We start from the raw sequence: 27,330 nt of genomic DNA on the forward strand, positions 1-27,330 counted from the left end.
TTATTTATTTGTATGTGGTGCTAAGAATCGAACCCAGGGCCCCACACATATAGGTGAGCACTCTTACCACTGAGCAACCCCAGCCACTATACCTATTTACCTTTGATAATTCAACTGTACAATTACAGCAACTTAAAATATGTGATTTTATCTTAAGCCTTTTTATTGTCACCTTGTGAATATCTTACTAGGTATATGTGGTTGCTATGAATATTAAAAAGGAAGCAGAGTCAAAACCAAAAAGAGCAATGAAGAATACTGATGATGATGAGGATGACTATGGTACCATAGATGAACTACCACCAGACAGTTTAATAACACTGGTACAACCCGAACTGCCAACACTTAGCCGCCTGTGGTTGGCAGCCTTGAAAGACTATGCTCTTTTGACCTTACCAGCAGAATTTTCTAGTCAGCTTCCCCCAGATGGTAAGTATTGTATTCACAGTTTGCCTTTATAAAGTTCAGTTTAATAATTAAACAAAATGAACTTGGTAGAAACTAGCACTAGTAATAAAAATGTCCTAAATTCTTGTGGACTTAAACCTTATGTTGTTTCTTAGAACATGTTTTCTTATTGCATTTATGGATTTGAGATTTTTACTGCAAAAAACTTTTGTTAGCTGAAGCAAAAATTTTAATCACTGTTTTAGCTGTATTATGTGCAAGATTACTTGAAATAACTATGGATAACAAGTCATTATGCATAACCATGGTGAAGAATACTGCTTTACTCGTCCATGTATGCTCTTTCATATAAATCCTACTCTGCTAATGAATTATGTTCCTAAAGTCTTTTTTGCAAGTTGTTGGTTTGTACTCTAGTTTGTTTTCCTATTGGAATTTATTTGGAAATCATCATGAGCATTATTCCTGTTTAGAAAAGGTATTATCAATTCCTTTTCAAATAACCCATTTTTCTTCCCATATATTAATGATAACAGTAGTGGAGTTTCTCCTTTTTCTCCTTTCTGAATTCATTGTTGTGGCAAAGAGAGATGAGAAAATCCCCAGTGTTGGTAGTGGGAGAAGGTGGAGAGGAAGAGTAGAAAAACAGAAGAAACAAATTCCCTGGTTATGGTAGAAAGAGAGGTGACTGTGAGGTGGATCCTATGAAGACAGGATAGGAAAAGGTATGGCTACCGAATGGCGCCAGCCCTGGACAGGAAAAGGTGGAAAGCAGGTATCAGTGAGGGAGAGGCAGGCACTTGGCAAAAAAGAATCTTTAAAATTATGTTTTAGGAAAGTTGCTATAGAGAGTGGTTAGTTGGGAGAGGAGAAACTCTTTGGCCAGATGAATCTTTTGGGTTAAAAAAGATATTGTATCCACCTAAAACTAAAAAATAAAATTAAAAAAGTAGTTTTTTAAGTTTAGTTATTCATAAATGAGTGAACACTTGTAATAGAAAGTGATGTTTTTAATTGATTGTTTTACAGGTGGAGCATTTTATACTCCTGAGACTATTGATACAGCTAGACTTCATTATCGGAATTCCTGGGCCCCAATTCTTCATGCGGTGGCACTTTGGTTAAATAGCACAGGGTTTACGTGTGCAGAGTCCACAGAAGCAGCAGTGTCTGGTTTACAAAAACGTTCTGCATCCATCAGTTTAAACCAGGCATCAGGAGCAATGGCCAGTGCTAAATCTTTGCCAGAAATTAACAAAGACCGAATGCATCTGATTTTAGGTAGAGTGTCATATTAATATATTTAAAGATGTATCACTTTTGAAAATTCAAGTTTTCACTTTAATGCTTTGGGAAAATTTTGTACAGCACAATTCAAAGAAAGAATCATAAAAGGATTTTTTAGTTCATCTTATAAATTAGCTGAATTTTTGCCTAAAAATTATTTAAAACTACTCTTTAAAAATTGTAGATGTCATGTTCACTCACAGAGCAATACTAAATAATTTGCAAGAAAAAAACTTAATTTTTTTATTCTACAACAGATTATCTTTATACTTGGCACTTAACAAACCATCATCCCATAAAGAAAAAAAGTTTAAAAATTTAAAGAATCCTAATTTACAGTTACTTTCTAGATGATGTTTTAGTGTTTAAAAATTTATACATTCTAATGAAGGTTTTAGTGATTTCATATTTTCTGGGGATGGAAAAGGACCTCAATTTGAAAGGTATAATTGTAGAATTCATCTGTAGATTCAATAAATGAAAATGTGAAATATTTCCAAAACCTTAACCTCATATACATTAATAGCACTTTTTACCCATGACATTTATTGGGCCTCTATAGCTTGCCATTTAAAAAACTTGGTTTGTATATAAAATTTCTTGGCAACTATTAAATGAAAAGTGTAATGTTATAATGTTCATAAAGTTACTTTTAATATACTGTAATTTTAAAAAGTCCCAGAAATAGAAATGTTAGTTTGAATATTAATCAGTGCAATGCTACAACTTTATGTTCAGTTTGACTGCTTAGCTTAGAAACCATTTTGAACTATACTTTAACAAGTAAATGTAGGTTAAAGTAATCTGTATGAAAAATAGAGGAAAAATATGATGCCAATACAACATAAAGTGTTTTCTATCAATTTCTATTTTGTGTATTTCAGGTGTGAGTATACAGTTTCTTTGTTCCCCAAGACCTGAGGAGCCTGTGGAGCATGTTACTGCATGTCTGCAGGCCTTGCACACCTTGCTGGATTCTTCTTGTGCCCGGATCCATATTGCAGAAGATCAGGTACAGTGTATTTCTAAAATGAAAGGATCCATATTACAGACGATCAGGTACAGTGTATTTCTAAAATGAAGGGATCCATATTACAGACGATCAGGTACAGTGTATTTCTAAAATGAATAACTATTTATATACTTTGTTTTAAATATATTTATATTAGTATAATGTTATCAGATAGTAAATATATATTGTATTAATTAATAACAGTAGTATATATTACATTAGTGAAAGACAATATATAATAAGTATTCAAGATTTCTCTGTATTTAATCTTGGATGACCAAGCAGCAGTAGACTATAGATATCATTATACCTTCTTTGATTTGTTCATCATCAATCAAATAAAACTAAAACTTTAAGGAATAACTTCAGAGTTAGTAAATGATTGAAGTAGTAAAAGGCTAAAGTAACTTACAAGGCTATTAAGTAAATTATGTCACTTTTTTTAAAAAAATATTTTTTAGTTGTAAGTGGATCTTTTATTTTATTTATTTATGTGTGGTACTGAGGAACGAACCCAGGGCCTCACATATGCCAGGCAAGCATTGTACCACTGAACCACAACTCCAGCCCCAAATTATGCCACTTTTGAATGTTAGATAAAGTTTTCTCTCTCATTTAATGAAATTTGGGAGGTTGGTAGTAGCTCATTTACAATTTAAAGAACCATCTTTTCTAATTTCAGTATGAAACATCTAGGGAACTTTATTCATATTATAGAACCAAGCTGCCACTGGATTTGTTATTCCTTGTAACTAGAAATTCTATATCTTTATAATAAAGTTTGTCTCTTGACATCACCACTACCACATGGTGTCACTTGGATAGTTTCCAATAAAACAACACAAAAAGATAAAATACCAACCTGATACCAATTTTTGATGTCAAAATTAGTTTTGCATTTTATTCTACCTAAAACTAAAACATAACATATGCTATGTGAGTATAGGATTCAATCACTGATTAACTCTTGTTTGAACCCCAACCCTGTGGCCTCAAGCTGTGCTACAATTTGAACTACAAGTTACTACAATAAATATTAGGATCGTTTTCAGATAGTTAAACCTAGATTTGATCTATAAAAGAAGAGTGACTAATATATTTAAATTCGAGCATTTGGGTTTTAATATAGTATATTACACAGCTAGCTATTTTTTTTGGATTTAATGATATTTTATTCAAGTATTGCTATACAGTGGGAAAAATGGACTTTTAAAAAAGTTGGGTCCTGTACTTTCAACATTGTCAGAGGGCACTGATTCATGTTGTATTTATTCACCTAGCTGCTGTCACTCTATTTCTGTTCTGCCTCAGACCCAGTTTTTAACTATAGATAATCAAAAGTAATGTTACAGCCTCTGGATTAAGGGATAACTATCGTGTAATATGTAATTTGTTCATGCATATAAGGTGTGCTGAGAATAGGAACTGTCCTGAGAAGGATATCTTCTCAGGAAAGACAATGGTTGAATCAAATCTTACAGAGGAATTATATTTATTTATTTATTAGTTGTTCTTTTTAGACATACATGACATATTATACATACATGGAATATTACTTATTCTAATTAGGATATCATTCTTGTGGTTGTACATGATGTAGAGTTATACTGGTCATGTATTCATTTATGAACCTAGGAAAGTTATGTCCAATTTATAACTTTCACTGTCTTTCCTATTCCCATCCCCACTCCTTTCCGTTCATTCCCCTTTGTCTAATCCAATGAACTTCTGTTCTTCCTCTCCCTGCCCTCCCTTGTAGTGGGTTACCATCCACATATCAGGGAGAACATTTGGCCTTTAGGTCTTTGGGACTGGCTTATTTCACTTAGCATGATATTCTCCAGTTCCTTCCATTTACCAGAAAATGCAATAATTTCATTCTTCTTTATGGCTGAATAATATTCCATTGTATATGTGTGTGTGTGTGTGTGTGTGTATATATATATATATATATATATGTATGTATATGTATCACATTGAATTTTCTTTATCCGTTCAGTTACAGAGGAATTATTGAGGCCAAAGAAAAGGATTGGGTTTTCCTCCAAGAATAAAGTAGTAAATACAAAAACTAAGGAAGCATGAGAAAATAGGAGAAGTTTAGGGACACTATAGTCATTTAGTATGGTTTTTGTGAATGCAAAATGTAGAGGTTATTAGATGAGGCTGGACAACAGGGAAAAGACCAAATCATGAAGATTTCTTTATAGCATATAAGAGAATTTTGACTCTATCCTGAAATTGATGGGAAGTAATTAGCAATATTTAAATAAAGGAATGACATGATTGATTTTTTTATTTCAGAAGGAACATGCTATCAATCTTGTAGAAGGTTGTTTGTGAGACAAGAAGGGAGGCAGGGAGACCAATTAAGTGACTTTTTATAATTTCAGAGAAATAATATACTAGTCTAGGAAAACTGATTAAAGGAGGAAGAAAAGAGGACCAATATTGAAGCCTTGAGGATAAATAGCATTTAAGGATTGAGAGGAAGGAAATAAATCAGCATTGGAGACCACTAGAGTGGTAAGAGAAAAACCAAAACAGAAACAGTTTATCAAAGATAAGGGAGAAATTTCAAGAAAGGCAGATGAGGCCAGGAGTGGTGGCTAATGCCTGTAATCCTAGTGACTCTAATGGCTGAGGTAGGAGGATCACAAGTTCAAAGCCAGCCTCAGAAATTAAGTGAGGCCCTACACATCTTAGTAAGACCCTGTCTCAAAATGAAAACAAAACAAAACAAAAAAAGGAGGCTGGGGATGTGGTTCAGTGGTTAAGTACCCCTGGGTTCAATCCCCAGTACCAAAAAAAAAAAAAAAAAAAAGAATGCAGATTATAACATCTAAAGAAATAGTACATAAATGAGGAAAGAAAAGGGTCCAGAGGAGGTTATTAGAGACCTTCTGCAGAGGATTTTCTTGGGTTGGTAAAAGCCAGATTATAGAAGATCAGGGGGGTGAATGAGAAAGTAAATGAAGTGAAAACATCTAGGCTGGGAAAGGAAGGAGTAAGACAGAGGAGGCATGTGGGTAGATAAAAGGGTCTAAGAGACTTTGGGAGCTTTAGATAAGAAAGAATTGAACATTTTCCTTATATTGAGGAGAATAGTCTAACTAGACAGGGAGGTTGAAGACATATGAGATATGATTGAAATCTTTGAAGAATCCCTGGGAAGTCAACTAGGATGGGAACGGTGGGATCACATGAAGAAAGATGAGTCAACTTGGAAAAGAAGCTGGGTATTAGATAAAGTGGAAACATTAAGGGAAGAGGTAAAGGTACTTGATTTGCCATTGAGCTTTCTCTGACTTTGAAATTTGAGGCAGACTCATTGGGCAGATTACCTGTGAAAGCTGAAAGTGAAAGTTTGTAATCGTTGCTGAGGTGAATAGAGGAGGGACTCGCCAAAAATTCCTGTTGTCTGTGGCACACAACTCTCAGGTACTCAGCTTAGATTTGGTTTAAGGGCACTAAACTCTTAACAATAATGTTTAACTCAAGTATTTTTTTAACCTGTGGGAGAATAAGTCAACTTAAATATTCAAGACATCTATTGCTTAAAAATCTGTTAGAATGAAATGTGACCATTTCCCAAGATTGTTAATATTCTTATTTGTTACACAGTCCTCTGTGTTAATGTTAATTGCAAAATACCTTGGTTTTCATATGTATGTTTTCTCAGCTTTTAATAATATACATTTATCCTTTAAAATTAAAATTAATTCAATTTATTTGATTCAATTTATAATAGCTGATTGGTGTTGAGTTGCTGAGTGTTTTGCATCGTCTCCTTTTGACCTGGAACCCACCATCCATCCAGCTGTTGGTTACTGGAGTTGTACAACAGATAGTAAGAGCTGCTCAGGATTATTTGCAGGAAAAAAGAAATACTCTAAGTAAGCACTATAAATCACACTAACTTAAAGTAAACCTTATTTGCACTCTAATTTTTAAAGTAGTAATGCCAGGAGGTTTATGATTTAAAAAATGATCATACATTTAGAAAATTTGAAAGGACCAAATGAAATTGCTGATAGCTGATCATTTTTCCCCTCCAAAAATATCAACTTCACATAGTTCAACCTAGCATATGTGTTATTTTTATTAGGAAATAAATACCTAATATTTTCCAAGTAAAAAATAACTATCCATTAGTTTAGAGAAGTTAATACACAAAATTCTAGTAAGGCAGAGAATTATACTAAGAAAGAATTGTAGCATTATTTAGGCATTTACATGTAAATCCTTTTGAAGGAATTTCTTAAAGGTATTTATTGTGATATTTTATATGCCATTTTCAATTTTCTGCTGAAAATTTCACCAAAATTATTTTTTATCTAAGATGAAGATGACATGGAGAAAGAGTCCTGTCCAGTATTAGGAGAAGGAGGTGACAGTGGTGGCCTCATTCCTGGAAAATCTCTTGTGTTTGCAACTATGGAGCTATTGATGTTCATTTTAGTTCGGCATATGCCACATCTGAGTACCAAGATGTCAGACTCTCCAAGTCACATAGCCACTAAAACCCGGCTGTCAGAAGAAAGTGCTCGTCTGGTGGCAGCCACAGTCACCATTCTCTCTGATTTACCATCCCTTTGTTCACCTGCTGGTACAGTATTGATCAGTATTTCGAAATGCATTATATGCAGTAGTGAAAGTGGTCTTGCCTTGAATTTTAAACACTTATAATTTATTTTTCTCTTAAATCTCAAGTGTGAAATGAGAGGTCAGTCTTTTAAAAAGGTTTATGTACTTTTAAGATCCTATAAAGATTAAAGATTGGGCCTGGGGATGTGGCTCAAGCGGTAGCGCGCTCGCCTGGCATGCGTGTGGCCGGGGTTCGATCCTCAGCACCACATACCAACAAAGATGTTGTGTCCGCCGAGAACTAAAAAAATAAATATTAAAAATTAAAAAAAAAAAAAGAAGATTAAAGATTCAAAAAACGAAAGACCTAAGCTGTCTTTTCAGATATGTTTCAAACAAGACAGAACTGCAGACTGGGGAAGATAGTAAGGTAGAATTACAAAGCTCATTATTTTCTAATCTGGTTGACATTCATGAGCAACATTGAAAAGCAAAGAATTTCAGAGGAGAGTGACAGCCAACTCTAAGGAGTATCTAAAGAAATTATGACTAGTAAATATAATAGATATTGAAGAACTGTTGTATGGAAGCAAACTTTCCTTGTTTTGCTGGAAAGTAAAAATAATTATTAGTAAACATACTGGTAAATTTCAGTATAACCAAGGGACGATTTTTTGATTCTTAAAGTTACCCTACATGTGTAAAAAGAATGACTTTCTCTCCTTGGAGTTTTGTAGGAAGCTGCCTATAAGAATAGTGAAGGGATTCTTTTGTTAAGTGGATTTTTTTTTTTTCAGTTGTAGTTGAACACAATACCTTTATTTTATTTATTTTTATGTGGTGCTGAGGATGAAACCCAGCACCTCCCACGTGTTAGGCACACGCTCAACCACTGAGCCACAACCCCAAGCCCCCCCACCCCTGCCACCATGGTTGAATTTTTATCCACAAATTCTAGGATCCTATAATTTCTTCTTTGCTTACCTCAGTAGTCTTCTCATTTTCCTGGCTTGATTAGGCTGGCTTTCGTACACTGAAGGTTAATTATATATTTTAGAATTACTAATAAGATTCACCAGGTAACTTAGATACTTCTCAAAGTATATGGTATATTCTCCTTCTGTTTTTCTATCTTCCTTTCTCATTTTCATTATGAAGGGCATGGGCTACTAAATAGGTGAAATATTAGTAGTAATAAAATGGCTGGGTTGGAAAAAGAAAATATCAGTTCTCTCTTCTCTAAAATAACATGGCAATTTCTTATGTTCTTTTTCAAACATTGAATTATAGTAAAAGTAATGTAGCAAATTTTATATAAAAACAAAGAAAATAAATAATATGAAACCATAGTCAGCCAGGCATGGTGTCATGCACTCTAGTCCTAGCTACTCCAAAGGCTGAGGCAGAAGGATCACTTTAGCCTAGGGATGTGGGGCCAGCCAGAGAAACACAGTGAGACCCTCTCTAAAGGAAGGGGGGGGGGAAAGACAAACATAATTAATTATAAAAAAAATAAAGAATGAAAACGTCTACAGTGGCATTGAGTAATTATGAGGTAATCTGATTTGTTTTTATTTTAGGATGTATGACAATCCTGCCCACAATTCTGTTCTTAATTGCAAGAATATTAAAAGACACAGCAATAAAGTCTGCAGACAATCAGGTTCCTCTACCAGTCAGTGCAGCTCTTCAAGGGATTAAAAGTATTGTGACACTTTCAATGGTCAAAACTGAGGAAACTCAAAAACAGTGGACAGCTCTAATTCGTAGCACTCTTGCATGTATCCTGGAATATTCACAACCAGGTAACCTGTCAGAGTTTTTTAAAAATTTTGATCTGTTCAGATATCTATCTCTTCCCTAATTAATTAATTATTTAAGTAATCTTATCAGAAAATTGCTGTATAACATTGAATTAACTCACAGAGGTTCATTAGTCACATTTTTTTTGGATTTGAAGTTTCAGTAACTCTGTCTGAATTATTGACTTTAAATATCTTTGTCTTAGAACTTTCATACATACTGGAAAGTTTAAAAAAAGATATAATATATACCCAGAATTGACATGTGTTAGTATAATTGATATAAAATTGGAAAGAAGTTCAAGTATCTGTCACTATTTCAGTGTACCCCAAATGGAACCATAATCTTGGTATTGACATATTTTATTCTAGAAATTTCCCTATTATAAATTATATTTTCTATGTTAATATGTATCAATTATTTTAACAAATATACTTAGTTTATATATGCATTATATAGAAAGTGAGATAAGTGACCATGAATAATATATATTTTTGTACTATTTAATTTACATAAGTAATGTTATAATATCCCATTCTACTTTTTTTCCTCTGTAATTAATTTTTGGTTCTATTAATGTAGATAAATAAAACCTTTGTTCATTCTTAACTCCTATGTAGCTTTACATCACATTTATTTGTTCAATTATTCATTCCTGTCAATGGATATTTTTGCTGTTTCTAGTTTCTTCCAATTAAAAAAGTTGCTTTAGCAAACATCATGGATTTCTTTTGCATGTGTGCTGTGAGAAATTTTCTAGGGTATATATCTATAAGTGGAATTGATGGCATATATTAACTTCCATTTTATCAGACATCGCCAAATTGTTCTCCAAAGTAGCCAAATGAATTTACACTCACATCAGCAGCATAAGATGATCTTTGTTTCCCCATATCCTGACCAATACGTGGTATTATTTGGTTTCCAAATTTTGTTACATGATGGCTAATATGTCCTATCATGTTGTTTTAATTATTACTTCTCATTTTCCTAATGAATATAAGTATTTTTCATGTTTGTGTTTCATTTGGAGGGAAATCCTTAGTCATGTTTTTGTCCATTTTCTTCTGTGTTTGGCTTTTTCTCTCAAGTTTTTCTTTTTTGGCTATAAAGAAAATGTAGAAGAACTAAAAAAAGAATAATAAGGAAAGATTTGTCATGTTGCCTAATAAAAAACTTCCACATCATTTAAAAATGTTTAGTAGCCCAGGTATCAGTGGATGGGACAGTAGAACAGAAGAGATTTCTATAGAAGACACATGTATCCTCATAAGAGTAAAATAAACAATAAAGATCATTCATTTCATTATTCTTCAAATGGGTGTACTAATTAACTGTTTGAGAAATAAATTCTCATTAGCCCTTCATCTTATATCTTGATTTAAAATAGACATGAGATAAATTTAAATGGTAATATAAAATGTTTAAAATAAGAAAACAAAGAAAATACAGATGACCTTTTTGTGGCAGAATGGCAAAAGACTAACTATAAGTCAGTGAGAGATACTGCAGATACGTATACATAGACTGATATATTGGCCTATGTAGACATCAAAGCATCTTACATTGAAAGGTATCTGAAAGAGCTGGGGATGTGGCTCAAGCGGTAGGGCACTTGCCTGGCATGCGTGCGGCCCAGGTTCAATCCTCAGTACCACATACAATGATGTTGTGTCCGCCGAAAACTAGAAAATAAATATTAAAAAATTCTCTCTCTCTCTCTCAAAAAAAAAAATCTGTAATCCCACTAAATAACAGAATTATATAGTTTATATAATTCCCACCCCCATTTAAGTTTAAAAAAAAGAAAAGTATCTGAAAAACTAATAATAATATCTATGTCACTCTTTATTAACAAATAAAGAGGTCTTATAAGAGAATTAATAACCAATAGAAGAAAGAACAAAGGAAACAAGGCACATTAGTTAAAAGTGGTGGTGCACGCCTGTAATCCCAATGACTAGAGAGGCTAACACAGGATTGCCAGTTTGAGACCAGTTTCAGTGACTTAGTGAGGCCCCGAGCAGCTTAGTGAGACCCTGTCTCAAATTTTAAAATAAAAAGGACTGGGGATGTGGCTCAGTGCTTAAGCGCTTCTGGGTTCAATTCTCAGTGCCAAACAAACAAATTATGAAAAAAAATCAGCCACATTAATGGGTAAAAGAATACAGCCAAAAGACTAATGTAATTTTTTACTTGTAAAATGACTTTTGAAAAATGTGACTATGTTCAGCTGAAATTATTACCAAACATTTTTATACTTTGCTGAAGAGAATTTAAACTGGTTTAAATTTTCAGGGACTAATTCTGCAGGATGTATAATGAGCCTTTAAGAAAGCCAGGTGTGGTGGCACATACCTATAATCCCAGTCAGTCATTGAGGAGGCCAAGGGAGGAGGATTGAAGATTTGAAGCCAGCCTCAGCAATTTAGCAAGGCTAAAAGCAACCTAGTGAGACCTGTCTCAAAATAAAAATTTAAAAAGGCTGAAAACATGGCTCAATGGTTAAGTACTCTTGGGTTCAATACTTGGTACAAAAAACAAAAACAAAAGAAGAATGCATACTTGGAGCCATGTGCAGCACACCGATAATCCCAGTGACTCAGGAAGCTAAGGCAGGAGTATTGCAATTCAAAGCCAGCTTCAGCAACTTAATGAGACCCTCAACAATTTAGCAAGACCCGGTCTCAAAATAAGAAATAAAAAGGAATGGGGGGGGGCAGGGATATAGCCCAGTTGGTAGAGTGCTTGCCTTGTATGCATAAGGCCCTGGGTTCAATCCCCAGTACCAAAAAAAAAAAGGAATGGGGATGTAGCTCAGTGATAAAGTAGGTTCAATTCCCAATACCAATTAAAAAAAAAAAGAAAGAAAATGCATATTGGGGTTATATGTAGCTCAGTGGTAGAACACTTGATTAGCATGCATGAGGCACTAAATTTAATCCATAGTACCACACACAGAAAATGCATATTCTTTGGCCTTGTTAATTAAAAAATTAAATTCAAGATTATTTAAATCACCAATACATTTATTTTACAATAATAAAATGTGTGATAAATATATTTGTCAGTGGGAAAAATTATTCATGACAATATATTAGTTTGGATTATATGTCCATTTTATCTGTTACATATCATATTTTTAAGCAAATATATATATATATATATATGAGATTAATTTAGACCAGAAGAAATTAAGTCAAAACCTAGAAATTAAATCTAAACTGTCACTGGATGGTAGAATTACAAGTTTTATTTTCTTTTCCATATGCTTTTTATATTTTGAATAATGTACAGATATTTAGAATGTGATTTTTTAAAAAATTATAAGGGAAAAACTTTAGTTATATTAATGTAACTGAAATTATTTTAGCTTTATAAAGTGTTAATATTTTGCTTCTTAACATAGATTTTAACAAACTTAAAAAGATTAAATGCCTCATATATGAATGTATGTGCAAATTGATAGATAAATAGGAATATCAGGAAGAAGAAATAGTTAAGAATTTGTTATAAGTAGTTTTAATTTTGGTGAGCATATCCAGAATCTATATATATATATTTTTTATGTAATTGGACACAATATCCTTATTTTATTTTTAAGTGGTGCTGAGGATCAAATCCAGTGCCTCGCACATGCTAGACACTCTACCACTAAGCCCCAGCCCTAGCCCTATAATATCTTTATTTTTTATTTTATTTTTTTATGTTGTGCTGAGGATTGAACCCAGTGCCTCACACGTGTGAGGCAGGCACTCTACCACTGAGCTGCAGCACCAACCCTAAATTGTCAATTAAAAAAAAATTTTTCTTAGTTGTAGAGGGACACAATGCCTTTATTTATTTTTTTTTTAATTTAATTTTATACAGTGCTGAGGGTCAAACCCAGTGCCTCACATGTGCTAGGCAAACAATGTACCACTGAACCACAACCCCAGCCCTAAATTGTCAACTTTAACAGAAAGTGTTTGCTATTTTATCAAGCTGGTTCATTCATATGAAGTGAATTTGAAGGTCTGATAATCCAGTTAACTTGCCTAAGATATTCTGTCCAGAGCTGAACTCACAGGAGATATACTTATGAAGTAAGGATCAAAGCCATGGGAATATTTATATAGTATAAGGCTAGCAATTCCCTTAATTCTTTTTTTTTTTTTGAAAGAGAAAGAGAGAGAGAGAGAATTCTTTTTTAATATTTTTTAGTTTTCAGCGGACACAACATCTTTGTATGTGGTGCTGAGGATCGAACCCAGGCCGCACGTATGCAAGACAAGCGCGCTATTGCTTGAGCCACATCCCCAGCCCCCCTTAATTCTTGCTTAAGAAAAAAATCATAAGCTGGGGATGTGGCTCAAGCGGTAGTGCGCTGGCCTGGCATACGTGCGGCCTGGGTTCAATCCTCAGCACCACATACCAACAAAGATGTTGTGTCGGCTGAGAACTAAAAAAATAAATAAATATTAAAAATTCTCTCTCTCTCTCTCTCTCTCTCTCTCTCTCTCTCTCTCTCTCTCTCTCTCTCTCTCTCTCTCTCCTCTCTCACTCTCTCTTTAAAACAAAAACAAAAAAATTATAATGAAGAATTTCCATTTGGAAACCCTACTTCTATACTCTAAGAGCTGAGATATTTTATCTTAAAATATGTGCATGTGTATTTATGTGGACATACATACACACGTACATAAATCCCGTCAAAATGCTGCAAAACTTTTTTTTCACTTTTAATCCTTTGAGTTTTGAAATAAATTTCAAACTTAATTTTTTTTTTTTAGAGAGAGAGAATTTTAATTTTTTTTTTTTTTAGTTTTCAGCGGACACAACATCTTTGTTTGTATGTGGTGCTGAGGATCCGCGCCGCACGTATGCCAGGCGAGCGCGCTACCGCGTGAGCCACATCCCCAGCCCATCAAATTTAATTTCAAGAGTAGAAAACACCAGTATACCCTTCTCCTAGATTCACCAGTTAACATTTTGCCTCAAGGATTTATTATTATCCACATAACCCTCATACCTTTATTTTTTTTAAAATTTTTTAGTTATACACGGACACAATATCTTTATTTTGTTTATTTATTTTTATGCAGTGCTAGGGATCAAACTCAGTGACTTACATGTGGGAGGCAAGTGTTCTGCCACTAAGCAACAACCTCAGCCTCTACCTTTATTATTAATTTTGCTGAACCATTTGAGAATATGTTGAAGTCATCATGACTCTTTACTTTAAATACTTCACAGATTTCCTAAGAACAAGAACATTCCTTACATGATAATAGAAGAATTATAAAATTTAGACAATTTAACATTGATAAAATGCAGTTATTATTCATATGCATATTTTAAATGTCCTAGTCACGACTTTTATAGAACTTTTTCTTTTTCTTAGTCATCATATTTCTTTAGTTTTCTTTAATCTGGGATAGTTCCTCAGGCTTAATCTTTTGTGACATTAATTTTTTTGTTTGTTTTTAAGTCGGACACAATACTTTTGTTTTTATTTATTTACTTACTTGTTTTTTATGTGGTGCTGAGGATCCATGCGCTAGGCGAGCACTCTACTGCTAAGCCACAACCCCAGCCCCATGACATTAATATTTTTGAAGAGTGCAGGTCATCTACTTTTGTAGAATGTTTCATAATTTTGAGTTATCTAATTTTTTCCTTACTTTTATGCATTTTGGGAAAAATACTATATAAATACTGTTATGTCTTCTCAGAGCATTATATAAGAAAGCATATAATGTTGCTTTGTCTCATTATTGGGAATCTTAACTTTAATGACTTTGTTAAGATCGTATCTGCCTTGTTTCTCCACTATACAGTTGTCATTTCTCCCTTTTATAACTAACAAGGAATCAATGGGGAGATATTTTGAAACTACCTTAATTGTTTGCTGTCTATCAAACTATCACACAGTGGTTTTAGTATCCATTTTGTCTGAATTATTTATAATTACATGTTTCAAAATGGTAACATTTTAATTTATTTTCTTGATAAACTGTGATAAATGTTAGGAGCAGAGGAGAGTTGTTGAAGATTGAATTTCCAAAAGTTTTGGAAATGGCACTTTTTTTTTTTCTATTTTTCATTTTCAGAAGATTCTGTGCCCACACCTGATGAAGTTAGCATGCTGACAGCAATCGCACTCTTCCTGTGGTCTGCTAGTAGTGAAATAATAGGAGTCCAGTCATTACAGAATGGCTGCATGAACAGATTTAAAAATGCATTAAATTCATGTGACCCATGGGTAAGTTCTACCTAAGCAAACATTCCACTTTATCAGGAGAATATCTGGTTGATTCATTAAAATGTGTTATATGTAAGGAAAACCTAAGTATTTACAGTAAGAGTTTTAAATGGAAAAACTAGAAAATATCACTGGGTTTAACTATAGGAGAAACATATTTGTATGTTTACTTAAATATGCAGAAATTCTCTATTATCTTTGATTAGTTCTCGGCCATATTAGGAGAGACTTTTCAGAGCTTCCAATATTTATTTAAATTATACCCACTACATTAATGGATAAATTTATATTATTACATATTTTAATAAGCCTATTCGAAACTTGTTTGTTTAGAAAACATGTTTTATTATTTTACAGTGTTGAAGTCTAAAGTTATGATTATCAAATCTTCTGCGTATCAGGAAAAATAAAACAACTTAGGAACATTCCTGGCCTCCTAGCTCCCTGAATCAGAGTCTTCAGAGTTGTGACTCAGGAATCTGTATTTTTAAAATGCTCCCCAGGTATTTCTGATGTCAGTGAAGTTTGGCAATTTGTATTCTACAAAGTGCTGAAACAATTTTATTCCACTATTTTCCCCAAATATTTATAACTTTTCTTCCTTCCCTTCTTCCTTTTTTAAAGAATAATTATTCATATGAAGTTTTTCTAATCTAAAAGCCAGTGAGACTTTATTTTCTATGGCTACAAAACTTAAATTGGTATAAAGAATTATTTCGAGAGATTCAGATTTTTTTGAGAGGTTTATTCAGTTAGCTTATTGAAAGAAAGTTCCATTACTCTCTTTAATTTCTCTTATATGGAAAATAACATTTATATTTTCATTGTGCTGTATTACATACATATTAAGATGTAATGTGATTGTAGAGCAGATAAGAACTATCATATGTTAATTGATTGAATGATCTCCTTACGTAGGTTCAAGCCAAATGTTACCAGCTTCTCCTCTCAGTCTTCCAGCATTCCAACCGTGCCCTTTCAACTCCCTACATCCATTCATTAGCTCCCATAGTGGTTGAAAAGCTAAAAGCTGTTGAAAGAAACAGACCAGCCAGTAACAATGAACTTTTGGCTGCTCAAGAAGGAATTAAAGTTCTTGAAACTTTGGTTGCTCTTGGTGAAGAACAGAACAGTAAGTATTTTTTAATAAAAATTAGCCATTACTCCAAAATGAAGATCTGTATTATACATAAATCTTATTTGATATTGGACATAGACATTTGCAACAGTAAGTTTACTAAGGAGCAATTACTGTCTGAAAGCATAATATATTTGCTTATGTTAGTAACATAATCCATTGAATTGATTATTTTTATGAGCAGAAAATCTCAATGAATTACTGATGACATTTCAACATACTGAGTTTTAAATTTTCTGGGAATATATCCTTTAAGACTGAGGAAAGGGGCTGGGGATGTGGCTCAAGCGGTAGCGCGCTCGCCTGGCATGCGTGCGGCCCGGGTTCGATCCTCAGCACCACATACCAACAAAGATGTTGTGTCCGCCGAGAACTAAATAAATAAATAAATATTTAAAAAAAAAAAAAGACTGAGGAAAAATACATATGTTCAATAGATTTTTAAAAATATTTTTTTAGTTGTAGTTGGACACAATATTTTATTTGTTTATTTTTATGTGGTGCTAAGGATCGAACCTAGTGCCTCGTACTTGCTAGGCAAGCACTCTACCACTGAGCCACAGCCCCAGCCCCAGATTTTTTTAAATGGAGCCTCTCATATGCGTGATGGTTTGTTTGTTTATGTATGTATTTATTTATTTAGTATTTCAACTTTTTAAAATTTTAAAAAAATTTTTAAAATTGATTTTTAAAAAAATAAATGACAGTGGAATGCATTACAATTCTTATTACACATATATAGCACAATTTTTCGTATCTCTGGTTGTATATAAAGTATGTTCACACTAATTGGTGTCTTTATACATATACTTTGGATAATGATGTCCATCACATTCCACCACATTTGTTAACCCCCTGCCCCTTCCCTTCCCCTCCCACCCCTCTGCCCTATCTAGAGTTCGTCTATTCCTCCCATGCTCCGTGCTCCCTACCCCATTATGAATCAGCCTCCTTATATCAGAGAAAACATTGGGCATTTGTTTTTGGGGGGGATTGGCTAACTTCACTTAGCATTATCTTCTCCAATGTCATCCATTTACCTGCAAATGCCATGATTTTATTCTCTTTTATAGCTGAGTAATATTCCATTGTGTATATATGCCACATTTTTTTAATCCATTCATCTACTGAAGGGCATCTAGGTTGTTTCCACAGTTATTGGGAGCAAATTTTACCCCTCACACATTAGATAGAGCACTAATCTCTATGGCATATAAAGAACTCAAAAAGCTAAGCATCAAAAAAACCAAATAACCCAATCAACAAATGGGTCAAGGACCTGAACAGACACATCTCAGAAGATGATATATAATCAATCAACAAATATATGAAAAGATGTTCTACTACTTTCCAATTTCCTGTGAAAAAAATTTTAAGAGAAGGAGTATTTGAAAATGAGATAATTAAGAAAAAGTTGAAGGCTAGGGTTGTGGCTCCGTGGTAGAGAAATGCAAATCAAAACTACTCTGATACCATCTCACCCCTGTCAGAATGACAGTTATTATGAAGACAAACAACAATAAGTGTTGGCGAGGATGTGGGGAGAAAGGTACACTCATACATTGCTGGTGGGACTGCAAGTTGGTGCAGTCAATATGGAAAGCAGTATAAAGATTCCTTGGAAAATTGGGAATGGAACCACCATTTGACCCAGCAATCCCTCTCCTTGGTCTATACTCAAAGGACTTAAAAACAGCATACTACAGGGACACAGCCACATCAATGTTACAGCAGCACAATTCACAATGTTCAATAGATTTTTAAAGTAACACATTCTACTCCTTATAATAAAGGTACAAAAACCTCCTAACAAATATAATCAGATAATATGAATACCAAACATCATTGTTAAAATACCTCAAAAATTGGTATTTTAAAATTATTTTTAAATTAATGAAAAACTGCCATATACATCCATTTAACCAAATTTAAAATAGCTTAGTATATTACTTTATTTCCTTAATGCTTAAATCTTGATCTCATAAAAATATAATATTTGTCTTTAAATATTAGTTTTATTTATTTTAGAAAGTCTATAAATTTTTGAAATAGTATCTTATGATCAAACATTAAGCTCTTTACAATTTTCAAGATTCTCTTCCCTACCTGTCTTCATGCTACATTTAATTTTAAATAAGCATATCTGTTCAGGAATTGATCTTGAGTTGACACAATTGAAAATTATTTTAACTATTAAAGGCAGTAAGATCAGTGCTCGGATTACAAAATGAATAAGATTTAGAACTCATCTTTATGAAGTTCATAGTAGTAAAATAAAAGTACACACAAAATTATGTTGATTTTTCTAACATGCCAGTGTCAGTGATAAATTTTCTACCAAAATAACCTATATATTAATTTATTACTAATTTCAACTAAATTTATCAATTTCTCCAAAACAGTTGTCTCTAACTTTCCCAATTATGACACTCCTTCCATGCAATATATTAGTAATTGCCTCTTTTTCTTGCTCCCCATAATCAGCGAATCATTAATCATCAGATCAAATGAATTTGTCTTTTACATTCATCTGTGCATTTTTCTCCTTCCTTTCCAGTCTCCTGTGAAAATTTTTTAAGAGAAGGAATATTTGCAAATGAGATAATTAAGAAAAAGTTGAGGGCTGGGGTTGTGGCTCAGTGATAGAGCACTTGCCTAGTGCATGTGAGGCTTCAATTCTCAGCACCACATAAAAATAAATAAATATATAAATAAAGATATTGTGTCCATCTACAACCAAAAATTAAAAAAATGAGTGATAGTGTTGAATGACAGGAGAAAAGGTTATAACTCCCTTGACAAGGATGGAAGAGCCACTGGGCCAGACAGTAGGCATACGATTAAGACATTGCCACTTTCTTCTATGACATCTAACCATCATTTTTTCAGAAAAATAGAAGGGACATTGGAAGAGTAGAAGTGTGCTTTGCAGGTAGGGGGACCATTGGGGAGGAAGGAGACAAGGGTAAGGGGAAGAACTGGGGAATGTAGTTAACCAAATTATTCTAGGTACATATATGAATATATCACAGTGCATTCCAATTTTATATGTAACTATAATGCATCAAGTGAAAAATAAGTACATAGAAGAAAGACCAATAGAAAAGAGGAAGGGAACCAGAGAGGAAGCAAAGGAAAGGGAAGAGGTAAGTAGTATTAGGATTGAAATGGAGAAAACTATGTTACTTCTTTTATGAATATGTCAGAATGAAGTCTGCTTTTATGTATAACTATAATGCACTGAAAAATAAACTTTAAAAAATCAAGGATAAAATAAATTCAAGAATTGAAAATTCACGCAGTGGCTCCAGAGGCTGAGGCAGGAGGATTGCAAATTCAAAGAAGCCTCAGCAACTTAGTGAGACCATGCTTCAAAATAAAAAATATAAAAAGGGCTGGGGATGTGCTCAGTGGTTAAGTGCCCCTGGGTTCAATCTGTAGTACCAAAAGAAAGGAAAAGAAAATTTACCCCTTTGGAATCATATCACTCAATATAAAGGTAAGTCTAAAAATGTTGCTGTCAAATTAATATATTTATTCATTTATTTGATGGTACCCTCCTAATGAATGTTCTATTCATTAATAAGATTCATTTGCCTGTGTGTGTGTGTGTGTGTGTGTGTGTGTGTGTGTGTGTGTGTGTTACTGACATTGAACAGGGCCTTAAGCACACTAGGCAAGCATTCTACCACTGAGCTACACCTGCACTGTGTTTAGCCTTAGATTTTAATTTTTTTAAAAGCCAGCTACTTATTCTACCTTTTAAAAGTCTTGGTATAATACAAAAACGTTTGTACTCTGAATAAAGTTGTCCATGAAAAAATGGAAAAACCATGATGGTGATACATCTTATTTGATGTATCTTAATTAATTCTTATTTGAAATGGGTTATTTACTTCAGGGGCATTGCTGGAGTCTAATTTGCTATTAAACCATAAATTACACAAATAATATGTGAATATATTCTTATTATTAAAAATATCAAATAGGCACTCTCACAACAGACCAATCTTTGTTGTTATCTTTGTTATTTACAGGAGTCCAGTTACTTGCTCTTTTAGTTCCCACTTTGATTTCTTACCTGCTGGATGAAAATTCTTTTGCCTCAGCAAGTTCAGTTTCTAAAGATCTTCATGAGTTTGCACTCCAGAACTTAATGCATATTGGACCTCTGTATCCACATGCTTTCAAGACGGTAATGGGGGCTGCTCCTGAGTTGAAAGTGCGGCTAGAAACTGCTGTTCGAGCAAGCCAAGCCAGCAAGGCTAAAGCTGCTGCAAGGCAGCCAGCTCCGACCATACATTCTGCACCGACAATCAAGCTAAAAACAAGCTTTTTTTAATGTGTTCCTCCACTCATTTTTATATGTATTTCACCTAATTAGTGGTAGCCACTGTACCATTCCAGGCTATGGATTCTATTTTATTTGTATATTGGTATTATAATGCTTCCAAGTAGGTTAAGGAAGTCTTGTTCATGCCACTATTGATTTTTAAGTGATTTTTAAAAATTACATGGTGAGTATGTTTTCATTTTTCTGCTAATAATGTTTCTCTTTTATTAATTTTTCATTGTTTTGTTTTTGGTTTTTGTGGTTCTGGGGATTGAACCCTGCGCCTTGCACATGCTAAGCATGCACTGTACTACTGAGCTATATCCCCAAGCCCTAATTTATTTTTTAAACACTGAACCATAGTCTTTTACATGCTGAATACATAATTGTATCGTGTACTGGGACAGACTGTGGACATTATCAGGGGAAAAAATAGGTCAAAATTTGGCATTTGTCATGAAAAATTCCATTGCAAAATAAGTAAATTTTAAATTTTCAAGAAACCAAAATAATATAAAGTCTCTTTCGTGGTGTACCTACTATGAATAAAATCACATTTTTAAACATTTCTCAAAATATTCTCTTCTGATGTATCTTTTCACTTTAATATTAAATTACTGAATTGTGTTTGTGTATATTTTAGTTGTTAATTGAATTAAAGTTCTTATCTAAAGGTCCATTAAAATGTTTCTAATGTAGTATAATGTTTCTACCTTTTTTTATGTTTTGTAATTACAGAGACTCAGGTTCTGACTGTGATGGTTAGTTTCATTCATCAAATATTTATTGAATGCCTACTGTGTATAAGGCATCAAGCTAAGTGCTTCAGGGCATACAAAAATAAATTAGTCATAATTATAGTTATGCTAGTCTCTTATGCGATTGGAATTTTTCCTTGCAAAACAGATAATTGATTAAATGAATGTATACCACAGCATTTAGCAGATTTTAAACACCAAATTTTACCAGACAATGTAACATAGACTATATCAAAAGCAAGTGACTTTTCTGAACATTTCAAGCTATATATTTATTTATCACCTGCTACTTGCCATTTATTCTCACTCATACCTACACCATTTGGCAGCTAGCTTATAGTTCCTTGCTTTCTTCCTGGCTCAGTCTTTTAAATACCTCAGAAAGTCACTTTCTCTCACCTGTTTTCTCACTGACTTTTATTTCTACAGAGTTGTTTTTCGTTTCTGATTTGAGTTTCCAAAGTTATTCTTCTTGTTTTTTTGTTTGTTTTTAATTTTGATAAAAGTCTATAAAATGACTTCACATATTATACAATTCATCTATTTAAAGTGTACAATTTAGTTGTTTTTATTATAATCACAGGGTAGTACAACTCTCAGTATAGTTAATTTTGAACATTTTCATTACTCCCAAAAGAAACTCCATATTCTTTACCTGTCATCTCACAATTTTCCATTTCCCATCAGCCTTAGGCAACTGCTAATCTACTTTCTGTCTCTATAAATTTTCTACAGTGGTATTTCATATAAATGAAATCATATAATATGTGGTCTTTTGTGACTGGTTTCTTATCTGTGCATAATATTTCAAGGCTCATCCATGTTGTAGTGTGAATCAGCAATCCATTCCTTTTTATGGCTGAATAATATTCCATTGTATATATGCCACATCATCAACTGATATATTTTATGAGTTGAAGGACATTTGGTTGCTTTCACTTTTTGCCTATTATGAATATGATGCTCTGAATAATTATGTACCAGTTATTGTGTAGATATATATATTTGTATACATATATATATATATATATAATTTTTTGTTTTTGGTACTGGAGATTGAACCCAGTGGTGCTTAACTACTTAGCCACATCCCCAGCCTTTTTTATGTTTTATTTTGAAACAGCATCTCACTAAGTCCTCAGGGCCTCACTAAAGTGCTGAGGTTGGTCTTGAATTTCTATCCTCCTGCCTCAGCCTCCTGAGTCACTAGGATTACAGGTGCACACCACCATGCCCAGCTGGATACATGTTTTAATATCTTTTGAGTATATCCCTAGGAGTGGAATTGCTGACTCAAATAGTAACTTTATATTTAACTTTTTAAGGCACTGCCAGACTGTCTTCTAGTCTCATTTTTTGCACACATGCATGTGTGCACGTATCTCCTTTTCAGTCATCTATTTATATAATATATTTATTTTTGCCTTGGCTATTTTTTGCTGTTCTTGGTACCTATCAAACTTTTCCCATCATTACCCCTTTTAGGGTAGACTGCATCATATCTTAGTAATGTCTCTCTTCCCCTCCTCCCCGCCTCTCTCCTTTTTTTCTCTGTCTCTCTGTTAGTACATCTTTATTTTTTCTCTAAACCTTTTTAAGCCATTGATAACTTAAATTCTAGTTTTCTACAACCAACTATAAAAGGAAATTCTGTTTGATGCTTTGTATTTATTAATATTTCCCCAGCCCATGAGATTTTTACAACCCAAATAATCATATCTATTTAGATTATAATATCCAGTGTCATAAAGCTAAAAGAAGCAGCAGCATTATAGCCAGTGAATTCTGAAGCATGATCTAAGTAGTTTTAATAGCATAAGCAATAAAGTATCTTCTGTTTGCTTTCCAAGTTCTCATTAATCAATATTATAGGTTTGGCTTCTCAATTTATCTAGAGAAAAATAAGCTCTGAAGTCAGGTGTCCCTGTTGAATAGATTCTACTAGTCACAGGGATAAAATACAGGACCACATCTACAAAATGAGAGGAAAATTTACTAGGTATTTTTTCTTTGATCTTTTACATATCTAAAAAGTACATCTGTCTTCATAGTTATCTGCTTATTTTTATTAAGAGTGAATCTTTGAATAATCCTTTAATATTGGCAAATAATAATAATATTAGGTTTGATAAATAGTCTTTACATGTGTGTAAAATTGTTGTTATAGTATGAGAGCATAAAACATTAAATATGTAATGCAGGCACAGAAATTATAAAGTATTGCAGATCATGGGGCTTGGGTTGTGACTTAGTGGTAGAGGGCTTGCCTAGCACATGTGAGGCACTGAGTTTGATCCTCAGCCACATAAAATAAATAAATAAATGAAGTGGCAAAAAAAAAATATTGCAGATCATTACAATCAGTAAAAGCTGCCATTTCTCAGCTGGGGCTATAGCTCAGTGGTAGAGCGCTTGCCTAGCAAGTATGAGGCCCTGAGTTCGATCCTCAGCACCACATAAAAATAAATAAGATAAAAGCTGCCATTTCTGTTGAATGCCAGACATTGTGTTAGACACTTTATATTCATTATGTCTTCTGTTCAAACAGTACTGAATGATGGATAAAAATTATCCTAAGCAAGCATGTGATAATCATATCTATCAGTGACAAGTTACAACTACTCTTTCTTTCCCATTTATTCTATTCTTTTCCCAGAGAGGAATTTGTTTACACCTTTTGTCTGATATCCACAATTCTCTGTCTCTGTCATTGGAACTCATGGCTTTCTACCTCAGTATGTTCTCATACATATACTTGTCTTTTCCCCTACCCCACTATTGTCAATTCTAGTCAAAGGATCCATAGAAATTTAAGTGGACTTCTTCGAGTATTCTAACTTCCATTATTGATACTTACTTTCTTTCTTTTTCCTTTGTTTTTGATTATTTTCTTTACCTCTTTCTTCATTTCAAATTATTTCAAGTTAGATAGAAAAATGCCTTTTGTTTTGTTTGTGAAACAAAAAAGGGCTTTAATCTTTTTTGTTGGTTGGTTGGTTGGTTGGTTGTTTTTTGGTACTGGGGATTGAATCCAGGGGTGTTTATCACTGAGCTGTATTGTCAGCCCCTTTTATTTTTAATTTTGAGTCAGGGTCTTGTTAAGTTGCTGAGCATTTTTGCTCAGGTTGCTGAGGCGACCTTGAACTTGGGATCTACTTGCTTCAGCCTCTGGAGTTGCTGGGATTACAGGATAGTGCTACTATGCCCAGCAAGGGCTTTAATCTTGTCCAATGAGCATATAAAGAGACTCAGAGGAAAAAGGAAAGTCAATTTTATATCTTGTTATGAATTAATTTATTTCAATCATTAAGTTTACATTCAGCAAAATTTTGGAAAAATTCCCAGAACCCACCAACCAGAACAAATGTTAATATTTGATTTTATTTATTTCCATAGTTGCAACCATCCTACATAGTGGATGTTGTATCTTGCTTTCCTCTATTTATTTTATAAGCATTTCCCCCATACTACTACTCTGAAAATATAAGAGGGATTTAGCAATGACATTTTGATGGCTGGCTACTTAATGTTGGATGTGCCATTATCAATATCCTGTACATGGATACTTTGTTTCCAATTTTTACATTTCAATAAGTAATGTTGCATTTGACATTTGAAAAGTCAAACTTTGTATATTATTTTCTTAGGATAGATTTCCTAAAAGGGTTATAAAAATATGACAGTTTTCTAGTCCTCCCAGGGACAAAAAAAAAAAAAGCCAGACTTGAATTTTGATAGATTGTTGAATCTTTAGAAAGTAATATTTTTTGGAATAAACAGATTTGAAAATGAAACTGGGTCACTCTTTTCCAAACTCCAAGAAAATAATATAAAGGAGACCTTTCACATTGCCAAATATTTTGATATAACTAAGTGTTATATTCTATTAACAGCATTTTAGTTGAGCAGCAAGTAGAAAAGTTAATGGAGTTTGGACTGTTTTTAGTGAATACTAAATTTTTGATAGTACTGTTTTGAATACTGTGAACCCCAGTCTGTATACATAGGAGGTGGAGAAGGGTAGAGGATGTCAAGGACAATGACAAACAGATGTTTATTTAAGCCAAGTGATTTAGAGGAACTCAGGTTTGAAAAGAACCATGTGATCATTAATTTTTAGGTAGGAGGTCCAGGATAGCCCACCTGCATAAACAGGTCAGTATGTCACGTGTTTTCCAAATACTTAAAAAGGAGTTTCCTGGGGCTGGGGTTGTGGCTCAGAGGTAGAGAGCTCGCCTGGCATGCGTGAGGCTCTGGGTTCGATCCTCAGCACCACGTAAAGTAAAACGAAGACATTGTGTCCACCTATAACTAAAAAATAAATATTTTTAAAAAGTTTCATAAGCTGTAAAATAAAAATGGAGCTGGGTGTGCTGGTTCACGCCTGTAATCCCAGTGGCTCAGGAAGCTGAGGCAGGAGGATTGTGAGTTCAAATTCAACTCAGCAAATTAGTGAGACTCTAAGTAACTCAGTAAGACACTATCTCAAAATAAAAAGTGCTGGCCCAGTGGTTAAGAGCCTCTAGGTTCAATCCCTAGTAAACCACCCCCTCCTCAAATGGATTGCCTTATGACAGTGCTTTTCTTCACACTGGATACATGAATAAGGAGAATTGAATTCCCCTTTATCAAAAAATTTTGTGTTACGATTCTCCAAGGCTCTTTTATTCATTCATTGGACAATTTATATATGACAGATGTTGGGAATATAGTGGTCAAACAAAAAAATCTGTCATAATAGGCTTACATTCTGGCAGGAGATGGAATAAAACAATCACAGATGGTAGTAAAAAGGAAGGAATGGTATGAAATATGGCATGCAAGAGGACAAAAGGTAACATTCTTTTTAAAGGTTATCAGGAGCCCTTAAGATTTACTTTTTTGTCTTTTTTTTGTAACAGACATTGAACCCTGGGTTGTTTTACCACTGAGCCACATCCCCAGCCATTTTTTAATATTTTATTTAGATTCAGGGTCTTGCTCAGTTATTTAGGACCTTGCTAAATTGAACTCGCTGACTTTGAACTCGTGATCCTCCTGTCTCAGCCTCCTGAGCTGCTGGGATTACATGTATGTGCCACTATACCCAGCCATATTTACATCTTAAATAATCTGTTAGTTGTCTCAGAAACTCCTCAAACTTGGTTAATTTAAGATTGAACTCTTCATCTCCTTATCTAAAACCTGCTTCTGTGACCATGATCTCCCCACTCAACAGCTAAATTCTCCTTTTGCTTAAGCCATAAGCATAACATCACACTTCCGGCCTTCTCGCTCACTATGCTTAATACATCACGAGATCTCAGTAAATTTTTTAAAAACATGGAATGCTTCACAGAGTCACATGTCATCCTTGCACAAGGGCTGTGCTAATCTTCTCTGTGTGACTCCAATTTTAGTGTAAATGCTGCCCAAGTGGGCACAAGTCTCAATATCTTACCAAATTCTTCCATGTGTCTTTATTATTACTGTTACTACCCTACTCCAGTTCACCATGCTCATTTGCAGTACAGATGATTTTTGACTTAACAATGTTTCATCTTAAACTTTTTTGACTTTATGATGGTACAAGCAAGAGTGCTACACATTCAGTAAGCATCATACTTCAAATTTTGCATTTTGGTCTTTTCCCAGGTGAGGAATAGCCATAGGATAGTCTCTCTCCATGCTGGGTAGTGGCTACGAACTGCTGCTCCTGGTAAGCTTCAGTTGAGCCTCATGCCACTAAGAGGAAACACAACCATGTTCTCTACAGTATAC

General features: G+C 33.7%; 1 protein-coding gene and 2 non-coding genes across 5 annotated transcripts in view; 2 read left to right on the top strand and 1 right to left on the bottom strand.

Moving 5' to 3' along the window:
* Positions 1–21,388, top strand: part of Heatr5b (HEAT repeat containing 5B) — an 81,259-nt gene extending 59,871 nt beyond the window's left edge. For all 3 annotated transcript variants that reach the window (XM_078029385.1, XM_078029386.1, XM_078029387.1), the window contains 9 exons: positions 192–429; positions 1,438–1,689; positions 2,580–2,707; positions 6,459–6,603; positions 7,050–7,316; positions 8,875–9,099; positions 15,190–15,341; positions 16,260–16,473; positions 20,517–21,388. In XM_078029385.1, the coding sequence (XP_077885511.1) occupies positions 192–429; positions 1,438–1,689; positions 2,580–2,707; positions 6,459–6,603; positions 7,050–7,316; positions 8,875–9,099; positions 15,190–15,341; positions 16,260–16,473; positions 20,517–20,821 (1,926 nt within the window). In that variant the 3' untranslated portion in view covers positions 20,822–21,388. The remainder of the gene's footprint in view (positions 1–191; positions 430–1,437; positions 1,690–2,579; positions 2,708–6,458; positions 6,604–7,049; positions 7,317–8,874; positions 9,100–15,189; positions 15,342–16,259; positions 16,474–20,516) is intronic.
* LOC120885109 (U6atac minor spliceosomal RNA) lies at positions 19,241–19,365 on the top strand. Its single transcript, XR_005727629.1, has one exon. It is a non-coding gene; the product is annotated as a U6atac minor spliceosomal RNA (small nuclear RNA).
* Positions 21,389–26,886: 5,498 nt separating the features above from the next.
* LOC120885136 (U6 spliceosomal RNA) lies at positions 26,887–26,993 on the bottom strand. The gene has a single exon (XR_005727649.1). It is a non-coding gene; the product is annotated as a U6 spliceosomal RNA (small nuclear RNA).
* Between the last annotated feature and the right edge of the window lie 337 nt (positions 26,994–27,330).

The sequence above is a fragment of the Ictidomys tridecemlineatus genome, chromosome 12, assembly GCF_052094955.1.
Source record: "Ictidomys tridecemlineatus isolate mIctTri1 chromosome 12, mIctTri1.hap1, whole genome shotgun sequence".
NCBI classification, from domain to species: domain Eukaryota; kingdom Metazoa; phylum Chordata; class Mammalia; order Rodentia; family Sciuridae; genus Ictidomys; species Ictidomys tridecemlineatus.